The sequence below is a fragment of the Myiozetetes cayanensis genome, unplaced genomic scaffold, assembly GCF_022539395.1.
Source record: "Myiozetetes cayanensis isolate MyiCay16 unplaced genomic scaffold, myiCay2020 scf9, whole genome shotgun sequence".
Lineage (NCBI taxonomy): Eukaryota > Metazoa > Chordata > Aves > Passeriformes > Tyrannidae > Myiozetetes > Myiozetetes cayanensis.
In genome coordinates this window covers 13175531-13199440 of record NW_026088185.1, presented here as the reverse complement: position 1 = coordinate 13199440, position 23910 = coordinate 13175531, and the positions used below count along the sequence as shown (strand labels likewise).

The following is a 23910-nucleotide window of genomic DNA, read 5'->3' as shown; positions in this document are numbered from 1 at the left end:
CTTTATTCTGTGTCCACTCACAAGTGATTGGTCTAGGAACAACAGATATGTGGAGCTCTGCTTTGGAAAGCTCCTTCCAGTAAAGGGAGGATCTTAACCATCTGCCAATATACTTCAGGATCTCTATTCAAATGCCTTCTAAAACCTCCCCCTTGCCACAACCCCCTACTACATGAAACTGGAGAAGAGCAAGGAAGTTTGTGTGTATAGACCTTTTGCTGTGTTACTTCTCAGCCCTATTTCCTCTTACTTCTGTGTCTTTCACGTCTGTGTCTTTCCATACAGCTCAGGTGTTACATTTTGACTGTAAGCTGCATGGGGCACATGTCACATGCCACTGTTACATGGGCAGGGGGCCTGCTTGCTCCTGGGGCACATATGGACTGTGACAAAGAACATGGAGCAAACCCGTCTGGGTAAGGGCTACAATGCAGACCTTCCAGGCTAATTTAGAACTGGTAGCATGAACAGCTGAGAGGCAATTTGCCCTCTGTATTGGATAACTACGGATGCCCTGAATATCAGGAAAGTTTGTTGGATGTAATTAGCTTTACAGTAGGGGAAACAAAGCCTACATTCTAAAAAGAAATGCCAGCAATTATAGTGCAAAGAAAAGCTCACACATCCACCCACACCTCAAATCCTTCTGGACAATCTGCTGGTCAGCAGAACTGCACAAGAAGTGTTCTCTGACAAGTAGTGAAACAAGAATTCCTCAGCTATTGCTGTCCTCACCTCTGCTGAGGCTGAACTGAGGGCACAGGCTTAGGACTGGAGAGCAGCATCTACAAAACCAGGTTAGAAGCTGACAAAAAGTCAACATTTCTGAGAGACTTGAAAATCAGTGGTTTTGTGATATGAATTGAGGTACCTTTAGGAACTAAGACTGATCCACCAAACTTGGTCATATCTAGGCCTTTACTTACACTAATCAGGTTTTAGTCCTTTAATGGTAATGAAATGATATTTTTCCAGTCACTGTGTTATTTCCTTTTCTCTTTACCTATTGTTTTGTAGAAAAGGTTTTTTCAGCCATGGTACTTAGAGGTCTGGATTTTTTTCAAATGACAGTGCATTTCAAAACCCCAATAGGTTTGTGGCAAACTAATGTGGTAAAAATGTGAACTGTTTAACATAATAAGACATGATCTCACATTTTAGGTTCAACAAAATATCCTGAAACCAGATACTTATGCAAATTATAAGAATCTCTTCTCTCCATTACATCTCAAGCTATTCAGCAAGTAAGTCACAGAAGAAAAAAACATGGGTAGCGTGAGACAGGCTTTAAAGTCTGAAAATAATTTTGTGAATAATAACATTTTATGGGAATTCTGACGGGGTGTCAGGAGGAAGGTTTGCCCTAACAAGTGTTCCATGAAGAAAACCAAATCACTAGAATGCAAGAGACTAACACCAAATGAGCAAGAAACTTACAAGAGAAAGCTGGTTATTTAACTTACTAGCAATCTGACTAATCCCAGGAGTGCAGTCCAGCGTTCAGTGTAAATTGCACTGTCCCTCCCTCAGCTAAGTTCAAAGAGGCCGTGAGACCCAAACCACTCCTAAGCTGATCCCTCTCTCTAAGGCTCTGCAGTTTAGCTCTGCGAGGCCCTCAGTCCTCTCCCCTGCTCTGACCCTTTGCTATGGTAGCATATGTAGAGGATAAAGGTTTCCTGTGACCTGGGAACTAATATCACCCCTTAGGACAAACGGTACTATAGTGTAAGTATGTGCACTGACCTTTCGGACACAGCAGGCACAAAGCACAGGGAGTTTGAAACAGTCTGAGGAATAACCTGAATCTCAAACGTGGGGCTCTTCTTTCACGCATTACCTTGCCCTGGCCCTATGCCATGAGTAAAGTTACATTTATGGGAAAGGGTGAAAGAAAGGAGTTCTCAAGGTAAGATAGTCAGGGCAGGAAGACACCAGACTATACAGACAAGAAGGTGCAGGAAGTAGGTAAGATAGATCCTATGGCTGTAGCCCACAAAGCACGGCTGTGGCACACAGGGAAGGTGTATCAAGCAGAAGTCCAGAGATTCTTGATCAGTTGAAGAGTAGGTAGGGGCACAGCAGAGAGAAAAGGTGTCTCCAGCAACTTTTGTGGATTTTATTTTAGGGGAGAACTCATTCAGTTACTGATACCTCATTCCATGCTACAACAGCTGGGAAGGATGGGAACAATGGTGAGATCTTATTTGGAACAAGATTTCTTTTACTGCATCATCCATCTGCTATCTGCATACATTAACTCAAGATCCAAAGCCTGATTATCAAGGATAAAGGACACCATAGCAAGGTGATCTCTAATCATTAGAAGGGATAACCCAGGGCAGCCTGGACTCACCTCAGGCTGTGAAGGCAGACACAGCTTCAAGAGACTCCACAGGAAAACATAATGTGCTTTACTTAAAAGAGCAATTATCATAACATGGGATTTTTAAGGAGGAACAAAGGCAAAAAGTAAAAAGTTGTGGAGCTGAAAAGGCACCCTGAGAACAAAATATTCAGGAAACAAGATGAGTGCTACTGGAAACTGCTCGTCAAAGCAGTCTCAAACATCAGAGAGAGGAGTGCCAGAGCATTCTGACTCTTGTTGTATAAGATGTTGTGAATATGTGGGGCATGAGCATGGAGTTTTGCCTGGCAATCCTTTGCCAGTGCTTAGTGGCTAATTGCACCATCAATTTGCAGTCTCAATCAATTATCAGCTGACGTTATAGTTGACAAGGGTCAAATTTGTTTAACTGCATACAAAACCCAAGTCCCAAAGATAAAAAGGACAGATAATTTAGTTACTACTATGGATATGAAAATGCCAGGCATAACCTGGTAATTTCATGTCATAAATATCACAGGTATTCTGGTACATGATGTTGCAATAGCATTTATTTAAGATTATATTTAATATTGAAACTGATTTAAGCTTGTCTAACCAGTAATGCAGTATGTGCTTGACTCATTATTAGGGTGCATTTCATTTTCCCATAGCTATATTTTTATTTATTATCAGTTCTGTTTTGAATGCTAGTTAAGATTAAACTGACTGTGAATCTGTAATTACAAACAATTGTTGCATCACCTAAGTATGGTAGCAGTAAACTTATTTATATCATTAGGTATTTATGTGACTTCAAGATCAAATACTTATCCTGGATCTTTGGATTGGGCAGACTACTGTTCAAGAGCTAATGCTGTTAGTTTTTCTAGGTCACATTCCAAAAGGAGGCCTTTGCAATCTACTAGATCTACATGTATAAATGATGAAGCACCTTCTAAAAGACCTTCTCAAAGTGTGGGTAAAAAAAAGAATGCTGACCTTCAGTATAACTGAAGTGAACCATTTTTATGGAATTCTTTAGGCAATGATTCATGGATATGACAGCCTAACACACAAAAAAGCAAAACGATTTTCAGACCTTACATGACTTCTAAAAGGCCCATGGGTGAAAACTGTTTCACTGAGATTTGAAATGGCACAGGTGCTCTAAGCAGAGATTGCAATAATCAAAGTTCCTGCAGTGTTTTTCATCTGTTGATGTCAAGGTAGTTAGACAGTAAAGTCTGTAGGTAGGGAAAATTCTGTACAGATGCGGATGTCATTAGCTATAAACCTAGATAATTTTTCCTTGGAAACAAGAAAACTTAAAAAGGCTTAACTCTTATGATTCAAGTCACATTGCTGATATGAAAAAATGAAGTAATTGCAAATGTAGTCAGTATTTTGGAGGGGGCAGCAATTTTTTAACATCAAAAGCACTAACATTAAAGCAAGCAAAGATATTGGGGGTGGAGGCAAGTCCTTCACAAAAAAAACAGCTTGCAGTGATTCACTGTGCCACATTAGGCAGAAGTATAGTTCTGTGTGTGTTGTCCTAGAAGGAAATACCTGATTTTTGCTAAAATATTAAGTGCTGTGATTCTGCAAGCTGGCAGCACCAAAGGGCTGCACTGTTCTAATGGATGATTACCTCTCCTCCCACAATTCTTCAAGCAGAATGGACGGCAGTTTCAGATTGAATATATATTTTCCATCTGCTGAACAGTTGTTTTTGTTCGTGCTGTTTGAGGTTAACTGTGCACGTACTAATCAAACCCACTACTTCCTTTCTCGTAAAACCAAAACAAAGCTTCACATTACTTTCAGGTACAGCATCTTGGATCAAAGCTATATATACACACTGGCTCTGTGTGGGTTCAAACATTTCGAAGATTCAGTATCCTGAAAGGTGTCACCTCTTTTCCAGTCCTGAGAGTTCCAGTTTCTCTTAACTTCTGAAGGCATCGGATACCTTCAGCCCCTCCAGCATCTGTCCCAGCACAGGAATGCTCTCAATATTGATCACCGTGGGCTTTCTCTGCACAGCCACTGCCGGTGCTGAAGGTGGGTAGATGAAGGAGGAAAGGTATCTGGGGGTGTCTGCCTTTTTTCAGTTTCACGTCTTTGCAGGAGATGGATTTGGTACAACAGGGAGAGGGAGGTGACACAGGACCAGATGGGAGCGAGGTCTTGGGGCACTGCAAGGTATCTGGAAAATCACAAACAGACTTGAGAGTAGTACCATCTGTGGGGACACTGGGCAGGGTAGCTCAAGAAGGAAGACAGATTTTGACAAAACAGGCCCTGCAAGTGAAGTTACGGCAGCTGATAACATGGCTATAGAGGTTAGAATAGATGGAAAAATTCTACTCTTCTTCATCTCAAATTCTTGCACTGCAGAATTGAAGAAGACAAGCCCTGCCCCATTATGGACTAATGTAAAATGAGATTGAACAAATAACACTGATTCTTCACAGCTTATTAAAGCAAAAGTCAGTGCCTTCTCATTGTGCAGCAGGAGAGAGTACAGAAGTTGTAAAAAACTGTCAGTGGGGATGTACATAGTACATTAATTTTCCCTTAAGATTTGTAATGATTTTTTTACAGTATGCTTATCAGGCTTTGCTGTGTGTTGCTGTATTGTAGCTTGGGGTATACACTGCTGCTATACTGTGGCTTGGGAATAGCAAGTTAAAAATAAGGAGAAAAAAGACCAGAAACAAAAATTTGCAAACAGGTTTTCCATTCAGTTTTACTGTAACCCTAATGATTCTATTCCATGTTCCATCCAGGTTGTCAACCTTTTTGTTTCTAAATGTGAACATGCTTATTCCTATTAGGCAGAAATTATGGTTTAAATGCCTGATTTTAAAATTCAAATTTCAGTCTTACCATCTCAAGTCTACTTTTTTTTCGTTTTCTTATGTATATTAACACATTTCTGCTGAGGGAAGCTGAAGCATGCAGGTCATTCACTGCTCCAGTAACTGGGCCAAACAACCTACTATTTCAGTAGCAAGTAATTGCTGAGATTTATAATACAATTTTTAGTAATCAAAGCATTTCTTGAGCTTTTAAAAGAATATAGAATATTAAATGCATGCTAATGTGAATGTGGTCTTGGAGTGCTTTTTTTTGAAAACAGCATTTCTAGGAAGTACCCATGGATAATAGGAGGTGGTAGAACTCCCTTCCCACTGTGCAGGTTTCAAGCAAATGACTGTAGATCATGTCTTGACAGTTCACTTACCATGCTCTTTACTTCCTTATAGTAATGGAAGTGACTCAGCCAGCAATGGTGCTGGCCAACAGGCAAGGCGTCGCCAGCTTGGTGTGTAAATACAAGCACATCGGGAACGCAAAGGAAATTCGAGTGACGCTGCTCAAACAGACGGGTGATGGGTTCACTGAAATTTGTGCTTCAACCTACACCACGGAGTTTAAAATGTTCAGTGTGGAAGAGGTCATTCAGTGCCGTGTCAGCCCCGGCCAGAACAACGTGACCCTCACCCTCGCTGGCCTGCAGGCCAACGACACCGGCCTGTACGTTTGCAAGATGGAGCGGATGTACCCCCCTCCCTATTTCATGAACAAGGGAAATGGGACACAGCTCTATGTCATTGGTAAGCCCCAGCTTTACAGTACCATGATATTTCCAAGTTAAGGGAGTTCCCATTATGTTTCAAAGGTCATTAGAGTTCTGTTTGTATGAAGTGAGGGCAAATACTGGTTTAGGTCTGAAGATCATGATTAGCTCCTATTCCTTTCATGCCTCCCTCCACACACCTGAAGCAAGCATAGTCAGAGCCGTGCAATGTATTTAGCAACTTAGGGATGCCTGATAGCATAAGCAACACCATGTATGTCTAGATAGTTAGATACAGAAGTAAAGAAATAACAGAGTAAAGTGTATGTTCTTCTACAGATAAAGCCTATTTTCATTGGAGGCTGAGTGGGCAGGGACTCAGAGGTCAGTCCTGGCAGTATCCTGGAATAGCACACGCTAGAGAAAAACAGAGTGGAGGCTGCCTTACTGACTCTAGGGCCATCCTTAAGAGGCTCCTGTGTGACATGACTTGTGTGATATCCTATGTTTTAGATCCAGAACCTTGTCCAGACACTGCCATATATCTCTGGGTATTAGGAGCTACAGCCTCAGGATTTTTTCTTTACAGTATCATCATCTCAGCTGTTCTTGTGGGCAAAGCGGTAAGTCCCATCAATTCAGCCCCATTCTGCTAATAATACTCTTTGTGTGATGAGGACAAGGAGAAAGAAAGGAGAACGCTGGGAACAAACGCACTGGGATGCTCCATTTTACTAGAACAATGCTATTACAATACTGTGAGATAAGAGAACTTGCTGGAGCTGCCACTTGTATTTGTTTATGGCTCGTTTGTGTGGCCAGAGTACTAGAAAGCAGTCAGCTTTCACCATCTGGACTGAGCCTGGCTTAGATTTGGATGCTTAAAATGGGGGACACTTCTGGAATCAATGGCAACAGTCTTCACATACTCTGATTTCACAGCTGATTCACACAAAATCCCAGGATTTGATTTTTCCTTTTCCCACCATTCACCCCTGTGCAAAGCAAATTTAAAGAGGCTTCTCCTTGGATAGGGGGTAATCGTAACTTAAAGAATTTTTAACTTCACAACTAGAAATCTCTGCACAAAGGCAGCCAAAATGTAAACCTGTGTTGCCTCTTTCCATGGGAGTCTGCAGTGCTCACAGTCTGCTAGAAATGAACCTAATGGCAAAGCTTAAAACCAAACAGTACCTGTGTCCCGTATTTTTCACTTAGCCCTTGTCCCTAGAGACTAAATGAAGCTGTCTGGTGTGAACACTCCTAGTTTTGAAGCAACACTGAACTCTAAAGCAGGAGTACCTTCAGAGGGCTAAATGAATGGCAGAACTCTTTAATATATATATATTTACCTAAATAACCTCTGTACATCCTGATCCTCCCTCAAATGGTCTCCAACAGATTTCCTGTAAAGAGGCATGTCAGGGAAAGGTGTATAGAATACCTTCTGCTCAGTAAAGACAGAAAACCCACCAGTTTTCTCTAAAAGTTGCTGGTCAATGATTATGCCATTATCACTTATTTTATTGTCTTCCCATATTTTACAGATAAAGAGAAGGCGATGTCTCACTACCGGAGTCTATGTGAAAATGCCTTCTGAAAAGCTAGAGAAAAAAGTGATTCCATTCCACATCACTGGTAACTGTAACAGGGAAGGAGAGAAACCATTTCCTAGCTGGGATGGAAAGTCTGCTAATTCACTTCAGTTAAAGAAATAAAATTAATTGTCTTGTTACAAAGGTGTACAGGAAGGAGAGAGAATATTCCTTGTAACTTCAATGGTTTGGAGGAGAATAATTAGTATATGCATTCGTATTCGAAGATTAACCCTGTCACATAAAAATGGCTACCTTAGGCCATTGAATCTTTGAGATGTATTGTACCAATATGTAGTATATATACATATATATATATACATAGCATTAAGAGCTATTGCTGTTGCAGTTGAGCATCTTACTGTCACATTTCACCATGCCTACTGAACAACTGAAATCCAAACACTATTATGACAGAGGCTTGTGTGTCATTGCAAAGCTGATCCCACAGGTCTGGGGGGCAGAGGCAGAAGAGCACACTAATGTACAAAGGAATGTTGACTCGTTTCCCTGCATCGATATTTATTGGTTCCATTTCTGGCGTTAGTGCTCTGTACTCCATAGAGGCATCACCCTAGGCCAGCACTGATGACACTGCTGCTCTAAAAGCCTGATCTTAGCTCCCTTCACTGGCATTGTGTCCCAGCAGTGCTGTGCTGGAGTTGACATTGATGATATCTGAGCCAGTGCTGACAGTTTGGTTGGAAAGGAGGCTCCAGCAGGAACCCTCTTAACGCTGTGCTGGGAGGATGTTCCAGCTCTGCTGGGGCCTTGTGTTTTACAAATGCTAAATTAGCATCTATCCAAAAGGCAGAAGTATGTTGCTGTGTTTAACTGACTCTATTTTCCATGAAAATATTGACAGTGTATAATCTTGTTTATTAGTTATGTACCAAGTCAATAAAAACCTTGAAGCTTTGCCCAAATTCAAGTTCATTTCTTATTCACTGTTCTCAGAAGAAACAGGAAGTGGCTACATGTTAGAAAGCAGTGAAGACAACATGAACCCTTCCCCTCTGACCCTGTGTTTTGCCCTTTAGAAACAGTCTGTGTGTTCATGCCAGCACTTATGTTCTCAGCTCCCTCCTCAGCCAGCTACCATTACAATCTGCCAGTTCTTCTATTTGTGTAGTTAGAGCTGCTGTGATGCTGCTCAGACACTACCAATGACCTCTTCTCTTCCAACAAAGTTACTTACTTGCAGAAGGTAGCTGTAACGACTTTGACAGCATCTCCTGTACATGTTTAAACAAAAAACTTGTCCTAGTTTCAAATCCTGTTTTCTTTGCAGCCCTTTGACACTCTCACCCACTAAATGCTAGTCAGCACACGAAGCTGCTGGAGATTAAAGCTATTTCAGCCTACTCCCTACTGCTTTGACTCTTTGCTATCAAAATTTCACCTTGCAACTCAAAAACCTTGCAGCATGTGTCTCTGGTTCACAGCTGTGAATCCATCTTCTGGGCTACACAGGTGTGAAGTCAAACCCCACAGCCCTTTATTCCCTGTTCCTGCAGTGGCAGCAGCTCCCAGAACATTGAATCTCATAGCTCTTTTAGTTAGCTTCTCCCCTCTTGCCCATTCTTCTGGCATTACCTCCAAGTGTGCAAAGAAACATTCCCATTCTCAATTTGCTAATGTTTGCAGGTGCTAACTGCTCTCTGTTGATATGCAATTGTACTCCATTAAGTAAAAGCAGTATCCGTAGGACATAGCCTTTTTCTGAAGGTGTTTTTAGTATTCTGATATCTGTCCAGGCTTTTTTCCCTAATTTTTCACTACTTGGTGTTTTGGGGATAAAAAAATGGTCAAAGATCACATCTGGTGTCACTGCAAAATGACTAAATTTCTGCTCATCAAGTGCAGCCCGATCAGAGAAATATGTTCCATGATTCCATGATGAAAAATAGACTGACCCACACATTCACTTTTACAAGCTGAACAAAGCATGAATAATCACACAGAACAATTTTTTCCACCATAGCAAGTAGTAGTTCAGATATCCTGTGAATCATGTGTCTGACTCCTAATCAGGAATCAATTGTTTTTTCTTTTTCCTTTCCTTGACAATTCCTGTATACTGGAACCAGGAACTCAAGTAAATTTTCCTCAAGTTTATCCCTCCTGGGTGAAGAGATGCTTTGGAACTGTATCCACAACCTCATGACCTCTGGCCACAGCTGGCTGTGAATCTGTGTCACCACAGAACATTCCACTGTGGACATTCCAACTCACTTCCATTTCTAACCTAAATTAGTTAGATTGACCATAATTAGGCCTTCTGCACCTACCTGGATTATTTCCTCTTAGCACACAAGCATTTCCTCGAGACATTCAGCCTGCAATGACCAGTGCCATAAATTAGCAGCAGGTTGCTAAAATAGCTGAGTAGTGAAGGTTATAGAAGAGCAGAGCAAAAACAATCATCTCAAAATCATCTCACATGTGGAAATAGCAATATTTTGTGTTTGCTCCCACACGTAAGTGTGGGATGTTTATATTGGTATGATGTTTATTAATTATCCTATTAGAAATTACTTTGCCCAAATTATCTGGCAGTTACAAACTTCTCTTCATTCTCAGTAGTTATTTTTCATACCTCCTTTTACTTCTGCAGTGCTTCATTTTCTCTGGCTTTCCTTACAAATTTAGCTGCCTTTCCTGAGCTAAATGTTACATAAGTAGGCTTTTTCATTTTTTGTTCTAAGCCATATTCCCCTTTTGAATTTTCTGGCAGGGTAATAGGTGCGCTCAAATCAGCACATATAGTGATACAGTCAAGACCAAAGTGAGATTTCAGTTCAGATTTTACTGACAATGATATTCTTGTAATTTGTATCTGACACTACAGAGAGGAGTGGAGACTAAATGCCTGCAGAGATGGTATTTATACCTATCTCTATATGGTCCATATAGCAGCTAGTTCTGATAAGTGCAGAGCCCAGACCTCAGGGAATTTCCATTGTCCTGTGCTGCCCTCCAGAACTTTAAGGTCTGTGCTTTTTCCCGATACTCAGAGAGCGTCTTTACATGATCAGCAATCCAAAAAATTTTACCCATACAAGTCAACTATAGTGTTCTGTCAGAGCATAGCAGTACCAAAATGAAAGATGCAAACTCTAAGTCACTGTACAAGCCAGAAAATGCAATAAAGAGGAAATCGTGCCGCTTTCTGGGAAGAATGGAAAAAGCAAAGGCAAAAGGATTTGATCTCAGAACTCTGCTCATTAGAATGGAGAGTTTAGAAACATAACTGTGTTACCTGGACAGTCAAATTACAAGGCCATACCACTTGGTGAGGTTCAGGAAGAGTCTCTTCTGATGTTCTCTTCACCCAGTCAGGAGCTCTGGCAGCCTGTTTGTGAAACAGAGATAATGAGTTTCTGGTTGCACGAGTGGGCATTCACAGGTGCCCTTTGTCTGCATCAAAGGGAGTGAATGTGTGTGAGGGGCTGGGGAGATTTGCAGGCAAAGTACATTGGAAGGTAAGATAGAACTGGCTTCTTCCTTTCACCAGACAAAAGCTGGGGATGTGATGGGGAGTGAGTTTTGAAAAATGAACCAGAAAATGCACCAGTTTTCCCTGTGATGGGAACAGTCTGAACCATGACTAAAGAGCTTTGCCTCTAGGAGAGGCATAAACAGGGGTCAGATGATGTATTCACGAGCTGTAACACGAAATCCAAACCAAAGCAGGTTGGTGTACAGCAGATGGATTTACGCATTACTCAAACCAATCTACTGTTGTCGTTTGCAAACTGTATGCTTGCTTGATCATGTGAAAGGTACTCTGAGATAGCTTCTATCACAGCTAGGCTGCGAGGCCTCTGCACTCCCTGGAAGGTTAATGTACATTTTGAATGCAGGTTTACGGCTGGGAGGGAGGTGTGGGGTAGAGGTGAAATTCAGGAAATTTTTGAGCTGCAGAGAATGAGAAAATAATAAGAAATACACAGCACCACACTCTGCTGATCCTGCAGATTCCTGAGCATCAGTTGGGCACTTCCACACACAGACAGTCACCACTTACAGGACTTTGTTATTATTTTCTGTGAATATTTTTGTGACTGATAAAAGAAGAATCTTATTTGAGGGCACTTTTATATTCTACAGAAAAAAAGGAATGGTAAGGAACTGTAGTATGTTTGAGTAAATAACAATTAACTAATAAAAGATCTTAGAAGCCAGGGGTGGGGTGGGGAGCAGTGTAAAAATTGTCACTGAAGCTATTTCAAAAGTTTTTGTTGTTTATTAGAGGGACAGAGCATGGAAGAGTTCAAGTGAGGGATAAAACTTCATTGGGAATCATTAGTAATTGCAGCTGAGGTAACGAGGCAGATGCCTCCATGATGTAAGAGATTATTAACTAGTCCAAATTTCACTATTCTTTTCTTTTTCAGTTTTTCAAATGTAGTTTTCCTTCTATTTCCATAGTGAGCTGTCTTAACCACAATCATGTTTCTATATTTTAATGAACATTTTTTAGTGGTTATGAAGTTACAGTTGAACAAAAGGTTCTGTTTTTTCATTGGTTGTTTTTCTTCTTCATTCTTTTCCGACTTTTTTTGAGCTGCTTCACTAAACGAAATGCAAGACCTTGTTTTTAAGGAAAATGGAATATCTCACACAATTATATGATTCCATTAGGTGGTACTTTTAGGTGACCACCTCCTGTAAGGGGATGTGTGACACAATCACAAAACATGAAACACTAGGCAACATCTGCTTGGACTATGCTGAGTTCTGGGTGAGATTTATCCACATTCATGTTCTTCCCTGTGATGTAGCAACTTGTGTTGAAAGCTGGAACAAGCAGCAGGGTGCTTTGTTCTTCCTAGACAGGATCACTGCCTGGGATGTGGGTTTTCTACAGCAAATGAACATTAATGTTTGGACCAAGATTGCCACTGACAGGAAAAATGCAGGATCACTGGTTTTATAGAAATAAAAACACCTACACTGAGCAAATACGCCATGTTTCATTCAAACTAGAAACTGAGTAACCAGACCCCAAAGACTCCTAGAGTTCAGTATAGACAGGCAATAAACGAATCCTTCCTTTCTGTGAAAATTCTTTTTGGAAGTTGGACTCTGTTGGCTTTCAACTGAACTCCAGAGATCTCTCTCCATGTGCTGGTATGTGAGGAAAGCTGAGATGTTTGAAGTTCTGTAGAAACTCTGATAAGACTTCTTTTCATCTTGTGTGCTTTCAGAGTTGGCCTTTTTACCTGCTAGACAGAGCTGCTAGTTCTTGCTACTGTCCTCTTTCCACTTTGTTTGAATTCAAACAAATACAACAAATAGCTTATTAAACACAGGCCTTCTCTTCTCCTGTGCTACACAAGGTGTTAGGCAGTATTATGGTCTAACTGATTTGCATCATGCAGATTAGAAATGAAGACGCAATGAGCTGGATAAAAATTGTAAAAATTCTTGGAGGGGGAAACAAGAACCAAAAATGATGCACATTTGAAACTGTCACAAAGCGTGGTACCTTAGCAGTACTTAATCTAGATCAGAAAGCAAAACAGTTCATTTCTTTGTAAGTTATCAAATCCTTCTGGTAAGTGACACTCTGGAAACACTCAGCTTCATAACTGGCTGACTTAATGTTTTACATGCAGGAAAGATGGCTAGAACAGCAATAATCAGCAGAATAAGTTGGTTTCATAGCTGAGCTTTGTTGAGGTGTTATATCGTGTGGGTAGCATTTATAAAAGTTTTCTCACTTTTAATTCTGTAGCAAAGATGACTGTCTGCTTCACAAATTAATAATATTTTCCTTTCTCTTATAATGCTAAACTAATTAATTATATCATACTTTCTTATATGACTAGACTATTGGTCTAGTCTTCTTTTTATAGTACTCTCTCACTAAGATGAAAATCTCATGTTCTTTTTTTTTCTTCATCTTGCTGTAATAATATAATATCATTAAAATATTTTCTCCAATAAGTTCCAAACTTACGTTATTCCTCCTTCCATATGCAAGCCACAGGCACACATCTCGTGTCAAAATTCCTCACATTAATGTCATCATTTACACTGTAATTTTCAGATTAACTTCCATTATTGTTTCTCATGTTTTTACTTCATATTTTATGACTTTCATATACTTTCATTAAATACAGCAATTGCTCTACTATCTGATCACAAGGAAGGTGTCGTTCTTTCCTGGGAGTGGACAAAGTCACTTCACTCTCACGTTTCAGATGCCTCGGTCGGAAATACAGCTCATGCATCTGCTCCCTGGTTCCTGGAAGGAGGGCAGGCACGATGCTGACTGTGCACATGTGTTTGTCAGTGCTGGCTGCTCCACAGGACCCGATTGCTCGTGTCTCATCCAACAAATATGGGAAACAGTTGGAAGGTGACACGGGCCACGTGTTGTTCAGCAGGTGGATGACGTGCAGGGGAGGGGAACAACCTGCACAGCACCTGAGTGGAAGTCAGGTGGCAAAAGGAGGAGTCTGGAGGAGCTGAGAGGAAGTCAGCCTGGCTGCTCCCAGCCTGAATGTTAACTCTAATTGAGGCACCTTGTGAAATGGTTTTCCCTAAAAAGCTGGTTTAGATGTAGCAACATGGATGTTTTTGGCTTACTTTTCAACCTGCAGAACATGAAACACTCAGTGCCTAGGTCTGCTCTAGATAGATAAGAACTTGAATTATATCTTCTTCCACTGACAGTAAACATGTCTACTTTGGCAAATTGTTGTGTATAGAAAGATTCTGAAAAAATGGAATCTCTTGGTATTTTTAAATTAAATACTTGGACTGTTTTGGAATTGTGTTTAACTTAAAAATTTAACTTCATCAAATTTATTAAAAAAAACCCTTTTTTGCCAAACATAAAATTATTTTTGTCTCAACTTCCTAGTTTGTTAAAATTTCAAATTTTCAGTTGAGGCAGTGAATTTAAAACTATTTATTCTCATATATTTAGTCTTTGCAAAAGAACAGGAGTAATGGATTTGAATGTCAAACCTGCAAAGAAAAAAGGTAACGACCCTTTAATATCACAAAATCCAGATGAGGCCAAATGTAGCAAAAACTATTGTTTTGATCTTCATTTCCCATCTTACAATAAACGCAGAAGTGTTCTGTGTTATTTGTGACATTTAAGAGGCTAATGAAGATTCAATTATTTTTCAATAACTACCCAGCCTTTTTGTTTTTCTGATTATGTTATAGGTAGTTACCATCATGTGATTCCAAGTTAAGTTAATTATTATGACAAACAGAACTGCCAGTTCGACCTATCTGGGTCCTTTCAACTTCCTTTTAACTTAATCCTTTCCTTACTTTATTAATTTAATTGTCATGAAGGCCAGTATATGGAATAAAAGCACTGACATTTGTAGCTAACTTATCAGACTCACACGAAGAGCTTGTTCATGTGGCTTTAAGCCATGCGATTTTAAGTCACAAAACCTTACTCATCATGTAACAGTAACAATAGTGTAAAGTTTAGTGAAATGTTCAGGTGTTGCAGAAAGCTGTCCCAGCAACAGAACTGGAAGAGAAGAAGCTGGAAACAGCTTGTTGTATGTGAAGTAGGTAGTGTGGGAAAGTAGACTTGGGATCTAAATTTGTTAAACATATACAAGGAAATATATTAATATAAAAAGATGTATACAAAATATGCATTGCTCTATATTGAGCATGCCTGAAGGCTTCCCATGCTACCTAAACCCCCACTTTATTCTAATAAAAAACTCTTGACAAAACCTGCCACTTAGTAATATGTTGTCTTGACTTTGTTCTAAAATAAAACCTATAAATCATCAGAAAATTGAAGTGTTGCCAGTTTCTGTCTTGTTGCTAGAAAATATTTCCATTTTTTGCTGAAGTGCTGTTTTCAGTTCTTTCAGCATGAAACTGATGCACTAATGATATGTGATCACCAGAGATACCATGTCACTTTTGTAATAAAGTGGTTAAAAAGAATACCCCAGCAGAATCTCAAATCAAGAGATTTTACAAGTCATGCAGAATTCATTTATCTCCTGGACTAATTTGTTCACTTGGGTAAGTACAAGTACAAGGCTCACACTTTCCAGTGGTGGGTGAATTGATCCAATTAGTCACCTTCGCTTAACCAGAATTGTCCAGAAATTTCCTGCAGAGAACACTCATTTATTTAAAAAGCCTCTGTACATGTGTGCATGTGCATGTGCATGAATGCAGCAATTAAACCATGTTTGACAAATCATTCTCTGGGTCAAAGCAACATTTTGTAGTTGGTGACAGAGCCCCTTGCCCGAAGGCTGTGATACCCAGCTGGGAAGGGAGACAACAGACGGCTGCTGCCCAACCCCACAGCAGGCAGGAGCTTGCCTAGATCACTGACTACCCTAACCCTCTGCACTTTCAGTGGAAACCTTTGAAGGCTAGCAGGCCTTCCTGATTCCTACTGAAAATCTGTGAAAGATGGCAATTTTGCACTGATAAAGGTCGGGAAATTCTTATCCGGAAACTTTACAAGTCTAGTACCGATTTATTTGTTTGTTGCATTAAAGGTCTTGGAGATTGCAGAAGAGGATATGCTATTACCAACACTGTCCTGTTACAGCATGGATCTGCAGCAGATTCAGTAATGAGTCTGTGAATCTATGTCTTGCAACAGAACTAGGAATCACTGCTTTCAACAATTTTCAGATACTTAAACATCCTTTACCCAGGAGATTTTTATGCCAGAAGGAACAGGTTGTATGAGGTTCAAAACCAATAAGCATCATTCTTTCATATGCAAGAAAGATCTCTGATATGAAAAACTCATGTAACTCTTATCAACGATTTAGGTGCTCCCACCTACCAAGGATTAGCCTTTTGAATCCATCTCCAGCTGGAGTTTGAACTGTGCTGGTAATACTGTGTTCAGTTTTTCTTTTCCTTTTCCAAGTCACATACATACTGCAGTCACGCATCTTGTTTGTACTGTGTGTAGGTATTTAAGCATCAGATATCATAGCTCCTCTTTTTGAAACTACATAGCAGACTTTGCCCTTGGCTCTGAGTCCTGCTGCACTCCCTGTTACCTTACTGGCCGGGGGAACACCCAAAGACACTCAGTTCTGCAGCAGAACAACACAGCAGCAGTAACTCTATTTTATACGTGGTAATGTTATTATTCATAAAGATCAGGAAGAATACAACAGAAATGAGTACTAATAAGCTAGTACCTGCTTTACAGTGTCTGCAGGAATCATTCAAGACCAGGCAGAGTAGGCAGAAAAAAAAGGTAGGAATGATGCTAAAAGACACAGCAGCAGCTGTCCACTCACCAAGAATGACCAAGAGCAGATGTCAGGGGAGAGTATAAAAATCAAAGCAAGTATGCTATGAAACCTCAGAAGCTTCAAAGGGTGGTGTCTTTCTATTTAATAACCTCAAGAGATTTCTCTTCTATGTCACTTTTGTGAAATCCTCTGGACTTTCAGTTCAGACAAACAAGGATGATCAGCTGTTCTGTATTACAGAAGAAATGGAAGAACTCAAAACAACACAAAAAGCCTTGAAACAGTGGAAGAACCTAGACAGACCAAAGAGGATATCTGGAGTAGTTTTCAAAGTTTGGAAACAATTAAATGTTTCTTTTCATAATGGAAAACTAGTTATGTTTCCATGTCAACTAGAACAATGTAAAGCTGTACAATATAAAGCTAATAATAAAATCACCACTTGCTCCTCTGTAAACCACTAGTGTAAATCACCTAGTTACAAAAATGTAACTAGAAGGAAAGATGCAAATGGCCAAATTAATTTTTTCCCCTTCAACTATTTTTTTTTCTTCAAGCAAAAGAAGCACCAAACCAAATCATGCAAACACTACAGGGCTTTCATCTGATGTCACTAAAAACACAGTGTAACCACAGCAACCCAATGAGAACTAGAGTGGCATAACTGGCTTACTTTTTTTTTTTTTTCTCCTGTTACATCTTTTTCTCACCTAGCACAGAAGGAAAAAACCAATGGCCTGCAGAGGTATATGCTTAAATCAATATAACATGAATCAATGATCTGCTCACTATATTGCTGATTGCACGTGCAACAAGACACCCAGCATAAGGATCATGTGTACCCTGACCACCCTACTGTGAACACCAACGAAACAAACAGCACTTACAAATGCCTGGCTCACAAGACCAAGACACACACCACACCACCTTCCCCCACACACACACACCCCCACCCCCACAACATCAGGCACAGAAATAACTCTTAAAAAACATCTGGGATAACCAGTAGGAACATAATCACATCCAGCAGCACCACTGAAGAGTTGCACAGCAGCACCTGAGGGCGACTTTTGTCAAAGGGAGGCTAGTTCAGCTAACAAAACCAAGCATCAGCTGTGATGCTGACCTCTACGGTATGTACTGAGCACAGCGTCATCGCTGATGGCTTCACAAGGGCCATGCCTTGCCTCTGCTGAGTACAGCAGGCAGACAAAGGATAAAGAATCCGAGGAAGCAACAAGAAGATTTAAAGAGAGACAGGACATATGCATGTGACTTTTCAATGGTCACCTGAAACAGTGGAATAAGCAGTTGATCTGCAAACAGATCTACTGAGAGAAAACTGAGATTTACCACACCATGGGAGCCCCTGGTGGTCTAGTGGTAAGGGCGCGGCGCTGTCACCGCCGAGACCCGGGTACGATTCCCGGTCAGGGCCACTCCCCGGGCCAGATGGAGCTCGTTAGCCCTTAAAGGCAACCCACCTACGTCCTGAGGACCTCGCTGCCACCGTCCAAGCTCGCTTGGCCCCGGCAGATGAACCTTAGGATTAAAGGGTGGGCTCAGTTCCGCGCACACTGTGTCTCACCTAAAAAATCCAATGCGCAGGCTGGAAGGTGGAAAGACCTTCTCCGGATCTTCGCACGCGAAGACTGGCCATTATTATTTATATTACCACACCATATTTTCCAGGACTATCTGATGAGACATAGCTCCATTCCTGGCCTGGCAGCAAACCAAGACAGCTTCCAGCCAGAAGGAGATTCCTGAGCAATTCTGAAGTTGGGCTCGGAAACAATGCTATCATTAGCCCCAGATGTTAATGTAACATTAAGATTTAGCAGCAGTATCAACGCGGGGAGAACAGAGGAACAGCACCTTTCACCTTTTCTGACAGTCACCTAAATTCACGAGAGTGTAAATGTAAGAGCTGTAACAGATGAGAACAAAAAACCTAATCATAGGTCAAGTATCTTGGCTCACAGATAACTATCCAACAGTGGGTGCTTAGTGAGGAATGCAACAAGAGGAAAAACATCAGGTAATACAATCCTGAAAGACTCTCATAACATACAAAAAATTGCAGGTTGACAACTTGTCTTTGTAACTCAGCCGACTGATGATGAGACAGAAAATTCAGGATTCTGTAGTATGTACACAAACAATATGGACACCTCTATTTCCCCAGCCTCACTGTGCTGCAGCAGACCCCAGCAGGCTGTTTGACTCCTCTGGATATGAGTGTGCTCTGCTGTGATTCAGTCAGGATCACATGAGGCTACAGACCCAAACCGAAGCAGCAGTGTGGCTAGGACAACAAAAGCCCCCTGAGCAACATTTGTTTTTAATGACCAGAAACCACAGAGCTGAGATCAAAGAGACCAAGCATGTTCTTTTTCAGTCAGTCATGGGCAAGTAGGGAACTGCAGATTCCTATACAATGCATATACATCTGCCTGGACCAACTTACTAGTAGCTGGGAACAGTTTAGGCTGAGCAGAGCTTACTGAGGTTTTACTCTGAGCACAAAGGTGTGGGAGCTACTGTGGAGCCTGCCCGAAGGTAACTAGATACTTCCTGCACTCAGGCTGACACTGTGATCTAGGTAAGAGCTGATTTGGATACGCTCACCCTGAACTGTACTGAGAGTGCACTGGAGACACAGGACAGCTAATCAAGACTGAAGGTGGGCAGCTGCAGAACTAGTTCTTTTTGCTCGAGTGTCATGTTTCCCAGGAGCACAAAGGTGCATGGACAGAGGCTGGGAACTTCAGTGAGGAAATCTGGAGATTTTACATGACAAAGGCCAATTCACCAGAATTCCTGTGGTGATCTGTAGAATGATCAATGTGGTTAAAGTGATGTTTTAGAGTAGTCATTTCAATCACGTGTTCTCTAGAGAATACAGATATCTGATTTCTATTTTTTGCTCATTGTCACTCTAATTATTACTGCAAATTCTTTTTCACGTGGTGACAGTGTCCAAGCTGGCTGCAAGAAGTGTGCCTAGACCCCTCCCTTATAGAGAGGTTGCTGTGATAGAATTCATTTTGCTCTGAATTTCTTTTGTATCCTGGACTTAGTATCAACATCAGTAAAAGGTGTAAGCATGATCCACTTTCTCATTCTCTTGAAGCTGATGTGTGCCCTCATGTGAGAAATGTGTCCCCTTTTCCAGTTTAACACATGCAGGCGAGTGCTACATACTTTCTTTAACACGTTTTGCATGATGGATTTTTCCAGACCCTGTATGGCCACACAAGCTTTGACGATCATAAACATGTATTTAACCTTATCTATGAATTGCTCCAATTTCAACCCAGTGCAACTAAACTCAAAATTTTTACTGATGGTATAGTAAGGGAAACCTTCCAACCTGAAGCCTCTCTGCTCTGGATATGTGTAATCACAGTTTTACTACCAAGCACACCCAGGCGTTGCCTGGAACCAGCACTCCTCACCCACTCCCCTGAGGAAGGGGTGCTACAGCCGGAACGAAACACGGTGACACAGAGAAGTGACTTCTATTCGAACTCCATTACCTCTTGGTCTTTCTTGGACTGCTGCAGGGACTGTTTTTACAGCTTGTTCTTTCTCATCAAATTAGCAAGAACAGATTAACGATGTTAAATACCCACACAGAAGACCAAACCTCCCTCTTGATTACGGTCTTTCAAAACCCCCTGAGCCCTAAGAAACCTGCTCTGTCCCTCCAAGCGCAGGCAGCGGAGACACAAACATTGCTCTGCTCTCCGCTTTTCTTTCTGATGAAAAAGAACCCTTTTAAACATAAAGCCACGTGCACCTGCGTAGACTCGTGTGGGATTCCAGGAAGCCGCAGGGAGCAGCCGCCCCTTCGCGAGGGCAGAGGCCGGGCCGTGCGGGGTCACCCTGAAGAGCTGCCCCGCAAGCCGGGAACTACGCTGGGCCGGGGTCAGGGTGAGGGAGAGACCCCAGTGTGGCACTAGAAACACCTCGTCGGGCACAGCCAGCCGCCCGGCAGGCGCTCAGGGCTGCCCAGCGCTGGGATCCCCGCCCTCAGCGCCGCCGCCCTCAGGGCAGCCCGCGGGGCCGGGCCGCGCTCGTGCCGGGCCGGCAGCGCCCCCGTGCGGCCAAGGGAGAGGCGCGCGCCGTGCGCGGGGGCTCCGCGCGGGGCGGGACCCGCAGCGCTTCCAGCCGCGGGCTCATTGCCCGGGAATGCCGCTCCCGCCGCTCCACAGCGCCCAGCCTGCAGGGCAGCTCTTGGCATCATCTCCTGCAGAAGGGGAAGCAAACCCTTCAGCAGTCCCTTGCCGCAGCAGCCCGGGGGTGATTAGGCGCTGCAGCCCAGCCCTGGCTGTCTCTGCTATGGCACCCATCAAAGGAGTGCGGCAGGACCAAGCCTGGAGCGGGACGATCGAGTGATCTCACCTTTGCAGGTGGGAGCACTGCCTTCGGCACTGCATTTGTTCCCAAGACAGTAACCTGTGACGTTCTGAATGACAGACACAAAACAGAGGAGACTTAGCTACATATTTGTGATTTCATTGTTTTTACTCCTTCAAATCCACCAAGGAGGCTCAGCTGTCTAAGCCTGGCTCCAGTTAACCACTAACAACAGTGAGGCCTGGCTTGAAAACACTTGAGAAACAGGGGTTTCTAAGGCACTTAGAAAGTCACCTGGAAACGGACAGTAGCATGTGTGTGTCCTCAGCCGCTTCGGTGTTTCTGAAAGTCCAAACCAGGGTTGTGCTGCTTTACCTGTCCTTGCAAATTTCAGCATAACTTTTGATTTATCTACAAGAATGCATCATAGCTTTGGGGAGTGTTTCTGTTGGAGAAAGTTCCTCTTTGTCAACACAGTGGTAGTATAAGTTTACCTTTAAAAAGTAATCACAGCAATGCTCAGATAAAAATCACACCACAAACCCCAAGTAGCACCACAGAATGTGGCTCTTTCTATTGTAACTCCTTCAAGGCAGCTGACCAGATAACCACATAACAGGAGTCCCCACCCTACTACAAGCTTTGAAAGAGTTGGGGTGTGAAAATTTTACAAAATGTGCATAATTCATCACTGTCACACCCAAAAGACAGTTAAATTTACATCCAGAAGCCAAATAACTTCCATGGTCACCCAGCTCATCAGCATGTATCTGTCACGCACTGCTCCCAGGTGCCAGACAATAACAGTATGGGTCCCCGGGTTTGCACTTCATTTGGGTTTTACATATTTCCTATCCATTCTGGAAGACCTCCCTTCCAAATCTAGATATAAGTGGCCCTGTAACAAAGTCCCACACAGCAGCCTGTTGGCCACAGGGAACTGCAATGGCTTAGAAAGCACACTCCTCCTTCTGGAGCACTGCCCATGAACCCAGGCCATCTACAACGCTTGTATTCTCCTAAATACCTCCTGCACACTCAGGGCCACCTGCACATTGGGCCCTTTTTTATCTACACTCCGTATCCTGGAGAAGGGTTCGGTACCTCTGCTAGGTAAGTATGTTGAAGGACGCACCGGGGCTGGCTATGCAGAGGCACAGCAGCTCCTGACATAGGATGGAGGCAGTTTTTTCCTAAGTGGTTCTCAGCTGCTTTGAGTCAGCCAGTCCAAAACATTAGTCCCAGGATCTGAAGTGGCATTTAGAATCATAGAACAGTTTGGGTTGGAAGGGACCCTTAAACACCATCTAGTTCAAGCTCCCTGCAATAGTCCGAGACACCTTCAGCAACGCTCAGTGGTTCCCAGGGATGGGACTTCCACTGCCTCTCTGGGCAACTTGTTTAGACTTGGCTGAATTGCCACTTGGCTCCTGTTCACTGAATTTATAGGTCAGCTCCCTTGCAAACCTTAGAGCTGAGCTAAACTCCTTAACATACTTATTTTTTTTTCTTCTTTTAGGGAAGTCAGTGACAATGAAATATTCTCAAGTATCATCCAAAAAAAAAAAAAAAAATTCATGGGGTAGCTGAGCTTGTACCAAGAAGCAAAGTCACACACACTGCAATCCCAAAGGGGACCATCTCATTAGATCTGCTCTGCAGGGAGGTGCTCTACTGCTGAGCACCAGTAGCCTCCACTGGCACAGTGATGGAGAGAATATTACAGCATGCCCCAGGGGCCTGCAGGAGAGATTAGACCAATATATCAGCAAAGGAGGCATCAGAACAAATGAGGGAGCACATGAGCTGCATTTCAGGCTGAAATCTCTACATACTGAATGACTGCAGCTTGTTTACACACCTAATGGGGAGTGGTGCAGATGGGAAGTGGGATTTAAAACCATCACAGGACCTTAAAAATAGCACAGTGAAAGTCATTGTTCCCCTACTCAACTAGGAGGACAGGAAATGAAAACACATGAGTGTAGAGGCTTTCTGCTCCAGCCCCGAGGGAATGACCCAGAGTCATGAGAATATAGGCCAGATACTGAAGCAAAGAATGAGAAGCAGCAGGAGACAACGGAATATAATTTGTGTGGATAGACTATAGAAGCCTCTGCAGAAAGAATCACAAAGCATTCTATTGAGAGAATATTTTATATTGCTGTGGGCAACTGCTCACCATCCGCAAGCAGAAGTGGAAAACTGTTGGTGAGATCGAATAAGACACTTCAATGCACTTTGGTTTCACAGCAGACTTTTCAGTATCATTCTGCTAACATGGACATCGCTTAGGGTGGTAACAGTAAGTATAAATAAAAATTATGTGATTAAACAGAACAAAGAAAAATATACATCATACACACAGGGGAAATCTTTTCTGTGTCCTTAGGGAAACTGCAGAAGTGTTGAGTTACTGCATGTGGTGAAGGGCAGCCACTGCTTGAGGAGAAGGGTATTCAGGGACTGGGGGACAGGCAGGTCAGAGGAGAAAAGAAGCCGGCTCTGAGAGAGATGTGGGGATGGAAGAGTGAAAATCAAGACACAGAGAAGAGAAATGAATGAGGATGGAAAAAGGAAACACGTGTTTGTGAGCAAAAATAGTTGCAGTTGTAGGAAACATGTTGTGGAAACAGACTGCTTGTCCCAGGTGGTTAACTGTAACCAACCGTAGTATTTACAGGAAACATTTCCAAATTGCGGTAACGATGCCTTTGTGAAGTAGGTAAGTGCTGACAGAGGAGGGAGGCAAAGACAGAAGAACTGAAAGGCAATGGAGGAGTCTCTGTTGGTGGGGAC

The 23910-nt window shown here is 42.2% G+C and overlaps 1 protein-coding gene across 2 annotated transcripts; it reads left to right on the top strand.

Annotated features, from left to right (window-relative positions):
• Positions 1–4155: 4155 nt before the first annotated feature.
• CTLA4 (cytotoxic T-lymphocyte associated protein 4) lies at positions 4156–8433 on the top strand. Of its 2 annotated transcripts, XM_050340110.1 has the most exons (4): positions 4156–4390; positions 5599–5949; positions 6426–6535; positions 7460–8433. In XM_050340110.1, exons 1-4 carry the CDS (start codon positions 4333–4335, stop codon positions 7628–7630), a joined length of 690 nt encoding a protein of 229 aa, XP_050196067.1. In that variant the 5' UTR covers positions 4156–4332; the 3' UTR covers positions 7631–8433. The 2 variants fall into 2 exon arrangements, with proteins under 2 accessions (XP_050196067.1, XP_050196068.1); XM_050340111.1 differs by lacking the exon at positions 6426–6535 and having other exon boundaries at positions 4233–4390; positions 7460–7550.
• The last annotated feature ends 15477 nt before the right edge of the window (positions 8434–23910 follow it).

Excerpts from the sequence above, each read along its gene's own strand:
- CTLA4 (XM_050340110.1), top strand. The coding sequence starts at position 4,333 with ATGCTCTCAATATTGATCACCGTGGGCTTTCTCTGCACAGCCACTGCC. Across the intron at positions 5,950-6,425 it reads GACACAGCTCTATGTCATTG|ATCCAGAACCTTGTCCAGAC; the intron begins GTAAGCCCCAGC and ends CCTATGTTTTAG. Across the intron at positions 6,536-7,459 it reads CTGTTCTTGTGGGCAAAGCG|ATAAAGAGAAGGCGATGTCT; the intron begins GTAAGTCCCATC and ends CATATTTTACAG.